At 34.5% G+C, this 15674-nt stretch overlaps 1 protein-coding gene across 1 annotated transcript; it reads right to left on the reverse strand.

The window, feature by feature from the left end:
* Positions 1-735: 735 nt before the first annotated feature.
* Positions 736-5125, reverse strand: LOC145327278 (uncharacterized). Its single transcript, XM_080170879.1, has 2 exons — positions 4948-5125; positions 736-3226 (listed from the first exon to the last, which is right to left on the reverse strand). The coding sequence occupies exons 1-2, from the start codon at positions 5037-5039 to the stop codon at positions 1477-1479; spliced, it is 1842 nt and encodes a 613-aa protein (XP_080027005.1). The 5' UTR covers positions 5040-5125; the 3' UTR covers positions 736-1476.
* Between the last annotated feature and the right edge of the window lie 10549 nt (positions 5126-15674).

The raw sequence follows: 15674 nt of genomic DNA on the forward strand, positions 1-15674 counted from the left end.
AATGGGAGTAGATTATGAAAATCTTCATGATAACTCCAAACATCTATCTCTAACAGCAGCTAATAAAGCCATATTTACTATCTCCTTCTATATTAGACATCTATCTTAAATAGTAGCTGAGAAATCCTACTTTATATTTGTATTTGTATCTTTATCCTGTGCGCAATTCCTAATGCTAAACCTTAATATAAAACCTTGAAGTTACATTGTTCTTTTGAAAGATAACATCAAACTAAATTAATTAGGTGGTCCCCTGCTAATTAGAGCTTCCAATAGAGTAAGCTTCTTATAGGTACATTGAAGGTTTCGGGTATAGTCCCTTTTGTGACTTCGCCTCTTAAGGGGCATTTCATCGTATTTTCACAATAGGTTTTAATAGGTGATTGCCCCGCAATTTTAGAGCCCCCCGCAGGGGCTAGAAATAGGAGAAAAGCTATTGTGAAAATACGGCGAAACGTCCCTTGAAAGGCGATGTCACGAAAGGGACTATACTCAAGGTTTCTAATTTTGAGGGGGAAAGGTTACCTCAACACTTCCTCAAGTGCCTCTAAAATAAGTATTTTTAACATGTTTCGGCTATTTTGGGAATCTTATTCTACAGACATTCTACATGATTGACATGTCTAATGTTACTTCTAATATCTCAAATCTTGAAAGTAAACATCAAGATTTTGACGTGTAGTAATAGCAAGAACAAACAGCTAAATATTCTTATAAAGTGTATTAATTCAAGACAAGATTAACATACAATAATAACATTAATATTAAGACAACTGTTCACTTTTATGTTCGTGTCGTGTTGCAGAGCAATGTCTTGCTCCGAAACGGTTGACACAAGAACTAAAAGCTAAACTATAAAATACATGCATTGCTCTTAAATCAGGAAGAAAGGGACTATACATCACATTTCTCCCTGGCTTTAACATGAACCTGGATTTCAAACTGTAATATTTCAGATTAAATATAACAATAGGTTTTTACATGTTAATTATCATAGATATATTATAAGTAGCGTTGAACGCTTATTAAATAGATAATAGTTGATCTGGTATGACACCTGCCATATTTTTTTTTTGTTTTTTATATATATTTTTATTCCAGATCTTTAAACACTTCGTATACATTTTTTTTATTTATTTTGGTTCCTTAGAACTCTTTTTTGTGTTTTTTTATATTCCTTTTTTCTTTATGTGTTTTTTTTTCTTTTTAATATTTTTTTAAGAAAAAAACATTGATTAACATATAATCATTGAAAAATGCATTGATTAACACCTAATGCATTAATTACATAGTTATCATAAATACATGATATAAAAATAACATTGGTTAACATATAACCATCAGATTTAAGCATGGTATTATAGAGCATTAATATGAAACATTAATTTTAAACTTTTTTGAGACTACTACTGCCTCAACAAATATTAAATACATAAAATAAAATAAAATATGAATTAATACACATAACTATAATTATTACTTTCTTTTTCCAGATGTTCTGCTCTTCTTGCCAGATTCTTCAATATCCATGGGCATGATAGCTTCATCATCATTCACTCCAAGTTTTGCGGTCTCATCACACAAGCCGTCTTGAGACATCCTTGCCTCAGTATCACCAAGCATATGAAAACATCTTTCAAATCCACTAGTAACCGCAACCGAAATCGAGGTTGCAACGTTATCAACCTCCTCCTGATTATCCAAAATCTTTTGATGCTTACGACTAACCTCCTCTCCAAATTTATCAAGCATCATCAATATTCCAGGCGTGTGTTCCATCCTCATTTCCTCCCTCACTTGTTCATCAACACGCCATTGCTGATTTGACAATTCAAGGTCCAGACAAACAGGAATGTTCGGATTTAAGGGCTGATCCATCTGAACACAAACAGGATCCCCAAACCGAGTAACCAATTTGAAATCACCTTCGAACCACTCATTTACTTTGTGTTCAGGATTAAACTTCCACTCAATATTGGTTGTCAACAAACTTGTATAAACTTTTCCATCCAACTCCAATCTAATTTCTTTTACTACATTCTCTAAAGTGGTATCTGGATCACATAACAATATCTGCTTGGCTAGAGTCGGACGGAGACGCTTGCAGCGCATCTGCATTTCCCAGGTCAAGACTCTTGCGTCTACTTTATCATTCAACAGACTACCTGCATATGTGGCACTCACCAGGTTATCAATTATTTCTCTTTGACCATCCAATCTAACATAACGTATCTCAGCTGGCATCTCTCCACTGGTGATTAAACTCACCGAATTCACATTTACAATGCGTGGAATGTAGACTGATAAGTTCATGTATTCATTCACCTGAATGGAGTCAATAAACACTTTAGCACTCAAATCCTGTTCAGACTTTCCATCAAGCCAATCTTTCTGTAACTCGAACAAAGTTGTGGATGGCATTTGCTTCAGAATAAAGCTTACTTTATTCACGACATCTTTCCAATGTGCCAGGAGCCGAATAGCTGACACAACCTGCGTCTTCAACCTCAGATCAACACTATTACCCACCGTTCTCAACACCGTCTGAAGGCTCATTTTACCATCTGCAGGTATGACGTCAATTTTTGAAAGTTGATGCCAATCCTCAAGTTCCCCCATATGTTTGATTATGGGTAACAATTCGCCCAACGTTTGACAGCTTTTTCTCTCATCTCCATCCAGGTATTCAATCTTAGCAAGCAACACCAAACTTGGTAAAATTTCGCAAACAAGCTTAGAGAGAAATATGGTCGCACTCAACTTATTCAAACTAGTTGTCTCGTTCCATGACAACTTTCTGTTTATAGCTTTAGAATGCTCACCAGCCGCCATCAGGTTGAGGTGTCTTGAATTCTGGCTGGTAAAGATAGGGATCCTGTCCACAGGCCAGTCTATGGAGTTGATACATCTCCCCATCTCTAACTGCACCGATAACATGTTTACCAAATTCAACTTAAACCTTGGTTCATTATCAATAAGACGAGCTAAATCTGCCAGTGGCATGTCCTCACTGCTCAAAAATATGTTCCTCGTCGCCCTGCCCACACTCAACGTGGGCAGCTCAACGCGCGACATTACCAACACCAGCCGAGATGCAGAGTTGCTGACCAATGCAGATACCGGTAGACCAGGTTTGACTTGATTTCCTTCATTGACAGATTGTTTGTGGCGGCCATCTTCTTCATTGCTCAATAACTTTTGATTCATTGTTGCCGCCGTAACCAACCTGCAAAAATACAATATAATTAAATTTCAGCATAAGAATTTTAAGATCTAGCATTAAATTCTTCCTCAGTAAATCTTTTTTTATGACACCATGAACAACAACAATACAACAATACCAACATAGGAATTATACCTAACAACAACATTAACACAATCAAAACAAACTTGGCAAACAATGGTAATATATCTTTGAACAAATGTTCTAAACCAAACCAAGGACCTGTAACCTGTTCGAAAAATGACAACTTATGATCAACAAAATCCAACTTAGAAGCTTGTCCATTAAAATCCTCAAAATCCTCTAATCCCTGATATTTAATAGTCTTATTAAAATCAGCAATAAACACCTTTTCATCGTTCAGAAAAATCTTTTGTCCCACATGTTCTGATTTTTCATTGGCAATATGCAGAAGTTCGAGTCCCTGCCCCTGATTCCCAAGGAACAAATTAGCTGTCAACTTCAAAAATACTGGACTTTGCGAACAATTTAACAATTTTATATCCTCTACTGCAACAATCATTCTACTATATTCTTGTATTCCAACTGTCTCACCTTTATAATCCACCATCAAATGTCCTACTGCACATCCATAATCCACACCTAACTTTACTGGAATTTCAACCGCTGTACACTTTTCATACTTAGCAATTTCTCCCAGGTATATAATTCTGAACCCATGATGCATCTGTACATTTGATCTAACTTCTGTTTGAGCACATCTAGAAATACTAAAAAGTTCCATCATCCTCTCATTCCTTTCTCTGCTAGCCAAAAACATAGCATTCAAATCAAATCTAGCTTCCTGTTTTAACAAATCCCCAAAATAACTTCTAACAGCCGCCTTCGGTTCCTCTAAAAACTTGATACCCTCCAATTCTGTTACAAAAATGTTGAAATCCAGATGCTGCAAAGTAAGTTTCTCTGTTCCCATAATTTTAACTAAAATATTCCTTTCCAAGTTAGAAACAAAAAGTTGTTCATTCCAAGTAGTTAAATTGAATGTATCTTGAAAAACTACCTTAAAATTACTGGCCGGTTTTCGTACTACATACGGAAAATATGGAGAAGTTGATGTTGCCCACAAATGATTATCTTCAAAATTCGCCACAATCGTCTTTTTATCATAATCCATAACAACATTTCCCTTGATCAAAACGGGTGTATTTTTTACTAAAATATGCAAAGTCCCAACAGCAAAACCTAAATTGAACCACATATTGTGCGCGTATATTCCCAGTGTCTTGCATTGAATATTTTCACCACCAACATCCCAGAAAGGTGACAATGTTCCATTAACTGTGAAACTGTGAACAGTTGGCAAGTCTATGTTTACTTTAAAACTAATACCATCATGCTGATACTTGCCAGAATGAAAAATCCTTCTACATTCGTCCATACCCAACTCTACCTGTTTTTCATGTGGCACGTCTAGTACGTGCACATGACTCGCGGTACCGCAAAACCAGCGCTCCAATTTTAGTCTAACCTCACAACTAATGGCTTCTGACAGTATAAAATCGGTTTCTGCTAACCCCAATAATTCCACAGATCTGACCGGTTCCATCCTATCATGCAAACAGGCAGCTGATCTAAGTTCAACATTACTTATTTGAGAACAATCATAAGCTGCTAACCGTGGATCCTGTGACGTATACATACCACCAACAACAATCAAACAATAAACCTGCATCACAACAACAAATAACAAAATATCCAAGTACCTGACTCCTCTATCATCCTTGGATTTCTTCACAGGTACTGGTCCAGCACGTCCACTCTTTGAACTACAAGCGTCAGGCGACCTCTTGCGCATACCACGATCTCCATCTCGTCTATTCCGGTCATGTCTATCACCACCGCCGCTTCCTCTCTTGTCATCACGCTCCCTACGGTTCTCGTGGTAATCTCTTCTCCTGCAAATATTATACAAATTATTACAAATATTATTTTTTAATCAATTTTGCGAGGTTCCTAGTTACTACATCTGCTACTGAATAACGTTCTAATCTGTCTTTTTCTCTGTTTTGTCTATCCTCTTCCAATTTTTGTAATTGTACTTCATTTGTAGAACCTTTAGGACGACCTTTAACAGGAATAGTCTCAGACATTTTTTGCAATTTTGCATTATCTAACGATCTATCTAATTCATCCTCCTCAACATCTCTACCTCGTTTAACACTTCCCCTTCGCTGTTCCAAGTTTACAATTTTACTTTGCAGTTTTGGAAAAGTGTCCTCTAAAATACTCATCCGAGACTCTAACTCTCTAGCAGATTCCATGTTAACATCCTCTACACCCAAACTGTTGTCTACTAAACTATTATCAGAGACATAATCTCCATGAAAAACACTATCCTTACTAATAGTAGAATATGTAGAGTCTAACTTAGTTTTGTCAGTCATATCATTCGAATCTACACTATCAGAAATATGAGTACTTTCCAAAGTATCACTAAGATCCTCAACTAAATCATCTAAATTTTCATTATCCTGAGATACATTTGACCTTTGCTGTGACAACCCAACACCCAAAAAAGATTTCTCCAAAAAATCTGGTGTTACCTGTCCATCCTTCCGCCTTCCAACCACCTCTGGACTAGCGCCACAACTATTCTCCTCTTCAGAAACGCCTGAACAAGTTAAATTTCTTAAAGTATTGGGAAAGTCATAGTTCACTTTCAAGGTATTATCCACAGAGAAAAATTCATCTGTAATCACTAAGTCAATCTTTTCATCTGGAGTCAAGTCTAAAGTACTCTCAATAACATATATTTTATCTCTTGGTACAATTCTTACCCCTTTATCTTTCAATCTACACTTTTCTAGGGGTTGAACCTCGAATAAACTATCAGAAATTACTTTTGTCACTAGACACGGACCCACCCATAGCGAGCAGAGTTTACGAGCTACACCAATCGTTGTGACGTCATAAAAAATATAACAATAGGAATTTATAGCTATCGGCCGACCTATCCTTTCTGTATTTTCTACCTGTAAATACTTCTCAGTTCTTTCTTGTCCAGTTCTCCAATTCTTGTCAAGGCACTCCAATAACTCTGAAAAATTCATATGTTTAATTTTCGAGCGGGTTAACGGATCAAATGAGTCAAGTGGAAGCTTAGGGTTTCTTAGAAACATCTTAAAATACGGGGAACATCCTAACCTCCGATTGAAAGAAGTGTTCATACAAAATTGTGTAGCTTTAAGTTTATAAGCCCAATCTCCATCTTGAAAACGTAAATCAGTCTTAAGAAACGAATACACCGATTGGTTGTATCTTTCACTGTAATTCGAATTTGCTGATCTTGGAGGGATAAAAATTTGTTAAATTCCCAACCTTAAACAAACTTCCCTAAAAACTTTTGATTTGAAACTTTGTGCATTGTCAGTCCTGATTCGCTCGCATAGTCCCCAAACAGAAAATAAATTAAACTTCAAACATTCAATAATTGTTTCAGCTTTAACATCCTCAATAGCAAACAACCACACATATCTAGTACAACTGTCAACTACTATTAAAATGTGCTTACAAATGACTCCATTATATTCACACTCATTCAAAGGACCTAAAGCATCTATGGCCAACTCTGCCATAGCTTCCCCAGCCAAAGGAGAAAATTCTATATTATGATTATGTTTAGGTTTTTTACGTCTATTCAAACAAATGACACAATTTGCAACTGCCGCCGCTACATATTTAGACACATAGGGAAAAATGAAGTGACGATTAATCCTGCTCAAAGTTTCCAAATAACCCCTATGCCCCGCTGTAACATCTGCATGAGCTAACAAGAAAACTTTATTGTACATTCCAATAGGTACCACTACCCGTTCAATAAATTGAAATTCTTTCTGGAGCCGCATAGGTGAAGTCAAGATAATTAAACCATCTTTATAACTCAAATGTTCAAAAAATCTTAATATTTGTTTACCACGATAAGGCATTTGAGACAATTCTCAAATAAACTTGTAACACAATAAAAGAAGTTGTATTAAGAAATATGACATGATCAAATATTATCAATCACCAAGCAAATTAATCTTTCCAAATACCATAAGTTCAATTCTTTTGAAATTCAATAAAATATTACCTAACAAAACTATTATTGTCAGATTAAAACTGAGATGTATAAAAGGTTTAAAAGTCGAAATTCAACTAACTATATATCTCAATACCTGAGAGCACCTTCTTGCGCAGCTTTGCTTCTCTGCGCAGCTCAACTTTCTGCGCATGGCGCGCTCCACGCCCGATAATCATTGCAGCTACCTCTATACACCACCCCATTTTGCGCATACCAGCTCTGAGAGATAGTGCAAATTTCTTTGCAAATATGGTCACTCCCCCTTTTTCACAAACAAAAGAGACAGTTCCCCCATATCTGCGCATACCAACTCTGAGAGGTAGTGCAATCTTCGTTGCAAATATGTTCACTCCCCCTTTCTCCTCCAACAAAAAAGACAGCTCCACCATATTTGTGCATACCAGCTCCGAGAGACAGCCCCTCCCTTTCTTCATAGAAAGAGACTTCTCCACGATTATATCTAATGCATTATAACAATTTTGCTTCATGAAATTCTAAACTTCATTAAAAATTTTGCTGAATCAACATTACTAAATCGCAATATAATTGTTTTAAAATCGAATACTTTAAATCACAATAACTGACTCATCTTTTAAAACAATTTTCCACATTTCATCAAAATTTAATACTTTTCAAATATCTAATTTCACATTTTTATCAAATTTAATTCAATTTAAAATTCAATTTAATATTTTTCAATAGCAATTTTACAAAATTGTATTCCTAATTCGTTTTTCATTTTCACTTTTTTATTATTCTTATCTCTGTTAGACTCCACAACAGTCTGAAACAAAAATGAATTTTCCTAATTTCAACAAAACATAATCGAAAACTAAATTAATTATTTTGATTTCCATTATAACATAATCTCATAATTTCATATAGGCTTATAAACAATATGTTATCTTTTCATAATTCAAAATAAACCATCAAAATAAATTATCACAAAATTAGAGTTGCTTCGTTCACTCTTTATCATTAATTTTTTGTTTTGTTGTTGTTTATTTACAATGCGCATAAATCAAAACAATGCCGCGTAACAAGTAGAAAATGGAATAAGGTTTTATGATTATAATACATTCAAAACATTAAAACCATAAAATGTCATCTATAATAGCATTATTCCATGCCTCGACTTCCGCTACAAGATCGTCTTCATAATCGCTTGCCCCTAAACCATCGACATGTGCCACTTCCTTCGTATCCTCCCCTTCTTTCACCTCTCCTTCAATTTCACCAACCAATTTCTTTTTATCCATACTATTTTCATTCTTTTTAAAACTCTTTTGCCCCGTCTTAAAAGGAACAAAAGGCTTGTTTCCCCACCGCAAAAAGTATTTTCCTTTAGGATTAGGCAACTTTTTATCTCTAATATCAAAACAATCCCTCATCATGTGACCCTTTCTGTTGCAATAGTAACAAATAAAACCACCTTGAATTGCGCCAATTAAAGGAATAAGTTCAGCTGGTCCACCAAATTCATCAGCTAAATCAATTTCACATTGATTTATTTCATATGACAAATTATCTTCATCACTAACCTGATCAATAGTTACAGGATTTGACTTGGAACCAACGCCACCAACCATCGTCTTAGCCAAAGCCATCTGGTTTGTTGTACATCCTCTAGCCATTGACCCTGAAATTTGATTAAATTGTAGCCCTTTAACAATCAATTGTGCTTTAACTATTAACTCTGTCCGAAACTTCGTTATCATTCGCACTTGTCCGTCACGCTCCAAATCCAATGCAAATTGACGCATCTGATTAGCCAAAAGTGGAGATAAAACCACATTACACACTTGAGAATAGAAATCCATGAACATATCATCAGTTGGTTTCGGATACGCACGTTTCCAGAAAGATAGTATCTTATCAAAAAATGCATCAATCTTATCATTCTCATGTTGCTTAACACTCAAATACGCATCTTTACACACATTTTTCATGTCGGGTGGTAAAAATGTCTCTCGCATCTTACACAAGTACCCCTTTAATGTTAATTGTCTATTCTCCATATCAGCAGGTTTTAGTGTATAACCACAAGCGGTTCTTACACCCACACATTTATCAAACAAAATTTCCTTACACACCTGATGATTAGTCATATGATAACGTCTAGTAGTCATCCAAAATCTCTCCAAATAATCATCAAAGAAAATCACATCATCGTCAACTGCAAATTCAGGCGCATTTTTTCTGAACTGATCATCAAGTTTAGCACACGTTTCATTGTACCTATGCACATTCTCCTCCCCCTGCGAAACATACAGAGATCTATCTGGTACATAAACAAGAGATTTACACCAACTAACCTGCGAATCACTCAGTCCAGCTTCAAAAAAATTGAGCGTATTAAAATCCTCCGCATCAACCTCAGAAAGGGCTGGCCACCACATGAGAACTCCATTATAGATATTATCCACAGCATCAACCCTAGACAATTCCCAAAGTTTTATGATCTTATCTTCATTTCCCTGCATACCACCAAAAATAGGCCGAGAACCACCAGCAAACAATTTAGGCTTCTCTTCTGATCCTCCAAATCCTCCAGATCCACCAGCCGTCCTCTGCCACGGCATAGAGTTATTTAAACCATTCTGCTGGTTATTCGACCCATTCTGCTGGGTATTCTGCTGGTTATTCGACCCATTCTGCTGGGTATTCGAACCATTCTGCTGGTCATTCAAACTATTCTGCTGGGCAATCTTTTCAAGAATTCGCTGCTGGCCAGTCATAAACTCATCCACAACGGTCACATTCTCAGTCTTGATATCATTATCAACACTAGGCTCCACCACCTTATTAAGACGATCTTCTAAATCGTCCATCCGAGTAGCCAGTCCAGTAACCGCAGCCACATTAGTATCAACATTATCCGTCAACTCTTGAATTTTCGTCTCCAGTGGCGCTATACGCCCACCCAGCTCCGCCGCCACATTATCAAGTTTAGTCCCAATAGCATGAATCTCATTCTTGACCGTACCCCAAAAAGTAATCATGTACTCATCCTTCTCCACCTGAGACATCTTCCTCCATTCAGAAATGTCCATCCTGGTCACTACAAATATCCTGAACAAAAACCAAAAGCAAAGAAATAATACAATTAAAAGAAAATCTGAGCTATAGATTCGTACTACACTACTGCGCCAAAATGACGTGTAGTAATAGCAAGAACAAACAGCTAAATATTCTTATAAAGTGTATTAATTCAAGACAAGATTAACATACAATAATAACATTAATATTAAGACAACTGTTCACTTTTATGTTCGTGTCGTGTTGCAGAGCAATGTCTTGCTCCGAAACGGTTGACACAAGAACTAAAAGCTAAACTATAAAATACATGCATTGCTCTTAAATCAGGAAGAAAGGGACTATACATCACAATTTCAAATCTAATGACTAAACATCACCTTTATCACCAATCAGATATAGTTATTTGTAGCATCGTATTATAGACAGATTTCCGCGGATAAATTTATGTACATGTTACCTAAGATCCAAGGGAGGGAGGGAACATTGTACTTACACAGGCATCCAAAGTTTTATAACCATAGTATCATATTCACTTGCTCAAAACCTTTGGGTACTTTTTTAGTATATTTTTATTAATTGATTCTGAAATAGTGCTGACCAAACTTTTAAACAAATAATTTGAATCTTAAGAATGAGTATTGTATCATCATTGGAAGTGTATATCAATTAATCGCCCATTTTCTTCTCCCTTAAGATAACTCATTAGATCTACAAAGCAAAGTTTAAGTTCAGACAGATTAATCTAAAATATTCAGCTTATCATTCAAAAAAAAATTAAGAAATAAATATTTCTTTTAAAAATCACAAAACCTCTCACCAAAGTCATGTTTTTTATCAGTGGCGTGCACAGAGTTTTGTAAGTGGGTGTATTTTTAGAGAAAGGGAAATGGGGAAAGCAAGCCTTCTTAATTCTAATTTCATCCGCCCTCCCCCCCTTAACTCCCCTTCCGCAAGCTTATGTTTTTAATGTTCAAAACTTTTCTCTGTTTTGTTAGTTGATTCTCATCTAGCCTGAATTTTGTTTTAAATGGACGTACGCACTTTCTGGTAACAATTATAGAGTTGCTACTAAATCGGACCCAACTGTTGTAGGAACCACCATGCAAAGTTTGAAATCGAAAGAACAATTATAACATTTCTAAATAAACGAAAAGGTGTTGTCATCCTTGTTTTTAGACGAATTTACGGACGGTCTAAGTTATAGAGTAGCTACATTATTTATAAATATATAGACAGTCTAATCAATACATATGTACGGACGGACAGACAGTATCTAGTTATAGAGTATCTACATTATTTATAAATATATCGACAGTCTAATCAATACTTTAATAACAAATCTCTGTAGGACATCAAATCCAGGGAGGGAGGGGACAATGGTCTGTTTATTACACTAGTCCACAAAGTTTTTTTTAATAACGTTTTCCTAGTCGTTGGCTTAACAACTTTGGGGACTTTAATGGATTTTTGATTGGTTGGTTGAAAGCCGAGAAGTTTCAACCATTAATCTTCAGAGTAGGTAAATTTCTGTGTCATCATTTGAGGTACTCATCAATTTATCGGCCATTGTCTTATCCCTTTAGTTCCCTGCATCAAATCATAAGGGGAGATCCCTCTACCCGACTTGTGGATCATACATGAACCCCTTTAAATAAAAAAAAAATTAGGGAGGGGACAGAGTAACTATGTTCGACTCTAATAAACATTACTTAATCTAACCTAATAGAACCTTTAACATATTTTTTAAAAATAATAAAATGGAGGAGGGAGTTAACTTATTGACGTTTCACTTGCATTTTATGGGATATCTATAATCATAACAGGGATCCTAAGGGATAAGACAAAAGAACAATAAATTGTACATCCCCAATAATGCTAAACTAATTTACCTCATCTGTAAGATAGAATTATTGGTTGAAAAGTGTTGACAATACTAGTTTTGAAACAACAAATCAAAATTTTAAAAAGTGCCCAACAAAACTTTGGGAACCAGTGCAATTTACATTCCATTGTCCCCTCCCTCCCTGCATTCATAAAGTTGTAAAACCCAAGACTCATAAAATAATATTGAAGCTCCCCAGTTCTAATTTTAGATTAATATAGATACCAATGCAAGTAATATAAGATCTCAGGGGTCTAAAGGGATAAGACAATGGCCGATAAATTTATGTGTGTTCCCCAATGATGATAACAAAACTAACCCTTCTGTAGATTACAACTTATCTTAGAAACAACCTATTAAAATGCAATAAAGTCCTCAAAGTTGTTAAGACAACGAATAAGAAAACCTTATTATAAAACTTTGGGGACTAGTGTAATAAACAGCCTATTGTCCCCTCCCTCCCTGTGTATTATAAGATCTTAATCTTAAATTACTTTTGAAATAATAATAATAAAACATATTGGCTTTTGCAAATATTTATTTAAGCTAACTTTATTTAATCAATTTTATGATACAACATAAATTAATAGTTATTTATCGCATCATATTATAGATAGCTTTCCGCGGATAATAAAAAAAGATATCAGATTTAAACTGGTATGTACTATTTTTATTTTTGTGGAAAATTGTCTCTGATACAATGCTATACGTGATTTTTTTGTATGTCTGAATCCAGTTCTAATCCAGTGGGTATTAATCGGTTTCCAAGCCATACTGGAATTAATTTAAACAATATATTTAACCTTCCTTTTAAATTTAAAAATAAAACAAGGTATTAAAATAAATATTTAAGTAAGAAAACATGTTGAAACAATTCAATTATCACATCGTATTATAGACAGCATTACGCGGATATAAGAATTAAAAATTATAAGATTAAAATCAGTTTTGTTAGCTCCGAAGGGCCGAAGCCAAACTGGAAATGAAATTATTAAACGGTTATAGTAATTTTCTTTTCATTTTCAAAAATGTTTTTTTAGTTTTTGCCATTCAGCTGAGGTTAAAACTAAATCTTTTAAATATATAATAAGCATGTTTGTAAAGAATCAAATATATGTATAAGCTAAGAAGACTAAAAAAGCATAAAAGCATGAATAAAAATTTCAAAGAAATGATTACATTACAAAATGTCTAAGGAGTGTTGAGTTATTTTTTCATCTATTCATCTTAAAATGATGTAATGCAGGAATCTAAAGGGATAAGACAATGGCCGGTGAATCGATGTACACTCCCAATAAGTATACACAAAAGTACCCCTTCTTTAGATTACAATTAGTGGTTTAGACACTAAACATAATGAACTAACTAAAAAAAATTCAATAAAATTCCCTGAAAGTTTTTAAGCAAACGATTAAGAAAACGTTATTATAAAACTTTGGGGACTTGTGTATATATTTATATTTAACTTTTTGGTTATTAGAATTTATTTATCAGTTTTTCTGTAAGCCTCAATGAAGCCTCTATCTTTGAAGAAGAATCCACAAAATTACTGAGCTCTATGGCTTGTAAACCATAGGAACTTAGCATTCTTGTTATAGAAAACGGGCAGCAAAAATGGCGGATACCACCACGTGTGCTAGCCCTAAGAGATAGAGACCCATTGAGCTTTTTTATACCTGGATTTCTGGAGGCTGGAGGATACATGATGCTTGCAGATGCCTGTAAGATACCTGTAGAGACGAGCTTCTGCTTTTATGATTCAGTAAGCACGCACTCCACAAGCACGTTTACAGACACCCAAAGGGGGAAAAATGCGCGTAACATCTTCACTTGGCGGCTGCTGAGTTGTGTATTGATTGATTGCAACATATTGCGCGGCATTTATGTATACTCTGCGCTTTTAATCTAGCGGATTTTTGCTGTCTGCATTCGCGGATTTTGTTTCGAGTATCAAAGCATTCAACAATCACTGAAAAGTAATGTGTAAAAAGTGTTTATGCTTCGCTGCTACTGCTGGCTAATTTCATCACTGAAGCATTTTCTCACTTAACAATTATAATTCCAAAAGTGCGTGATGCGATTCGTGATGGAAAAAAAGTTATTAAAAAGGGGGGAAAGATACATGAAGGGAGGGTGTAAAAAATTATGATATTTTCATGATGTGACTTCTTTTTCTTTATTACTGGACTTTCGACTTCATTCTCTGCTTGAATAGTTTCGGTGTCAGCCGGTTGTTTGTTTATTTGTCAGAAATTCTCAACACCTAGAAGGAAAAAAATGATAATAATATAAGCAATTTCTTGTTATGGTAATATTGTACATACATACATCCATACATCACCTTGCCTATTTGAAATGTATATTTACCAAGACCATATTTTATATCCATCTGTAGAAGTAGGACCATATAAAGGCAAAGAATTGTTACACATTTACAAAGCAAAATCATTCTCCCCCTCCCCCCTTTAATTTACCACCGTCTATCTATCTATCCATCTATTTTATATACAAAAAAGCGTTAAGGAGGAAAAAAAAGAACAATAGGCTAAAGTATTGTATAATATACAGTTTTTATAAACAGGGTGTAACAAAATTTAAAAGTTTGCAGTCGATTACATAGCTCTGTTATTGGTCTTTATATGTTTGGAGCTAGCTGCAATTCTTTCTTTACTCTTACTAGAAATGCCCGAAATTATCTTATGACACCCTGTATTTGAGCCTTAACAGCTGAGTGTTGTATATGGGGGGAGTGTTCACATATTTATGGGGGGGAGATAAAAATGGCCGAATTGTTGCACGTGGTGACTTATGCCTATACAGTATAAACAGTGTACTTTTAGACACAACATGAAAAATATCAAAATTCCTAAAAGTTTATAATCCTAAAGAATTGGTATAGTTTATTACTTAAAGTTAGTCATCAAAAAGATCCTAAAATTATTTCTTTAATATTTGAAGAAGAAAAAATACTATCATCAAAGATACTTAAAATGCTTTTTGTTTAAAAAAAGTAATTCAGATTAACTAAAAGTAAAAAAGCAGAAAAATAAATTTATAAATAATGCTTTATTCATGATACACTTGAGTGACTTTAATGCGACATAAGTAGACATCGTTTTTTTAGATTTAAAACTAAAACAAAAAAATTAATTTTTCAACTAACTTTGAGTGAAATTTAACTTAAACTTATTTCAAATTAGATTTAAGAAATACTTTATATCACTTTTATATTAATTACCTTATTTAAATTAGAAATTTTAACAATGAATAAACTATTCATTGTTTACAAAAGTGAAATCTAAAAGCACTACAGGTTGTGTATATGTGTGGAAGTTTAAAAATAAATTGTAAGCTAAGCACTTTTATGACTTTGTAATAACTATTTTGATTGATGAGTGTTGCAATGATGAGGGTTACTAAACTACTAAACTCCTATGGTATAATTC

This window comes from Acartia tonsa, chromosome 8 (assembly GCF_053477335.1).
Source record: "Acartia tonsa isolate MP-2025a chromosome 8, ASM5347733v1, whole genome shotgun sequence".
In the NCBI taxonomy this organism is placed as follows: Eukaryota; Metazoa; Arthropoda; class Copepoda; order Calanoida; family Acartiidae; genus Acartia; species Acartia tonsa.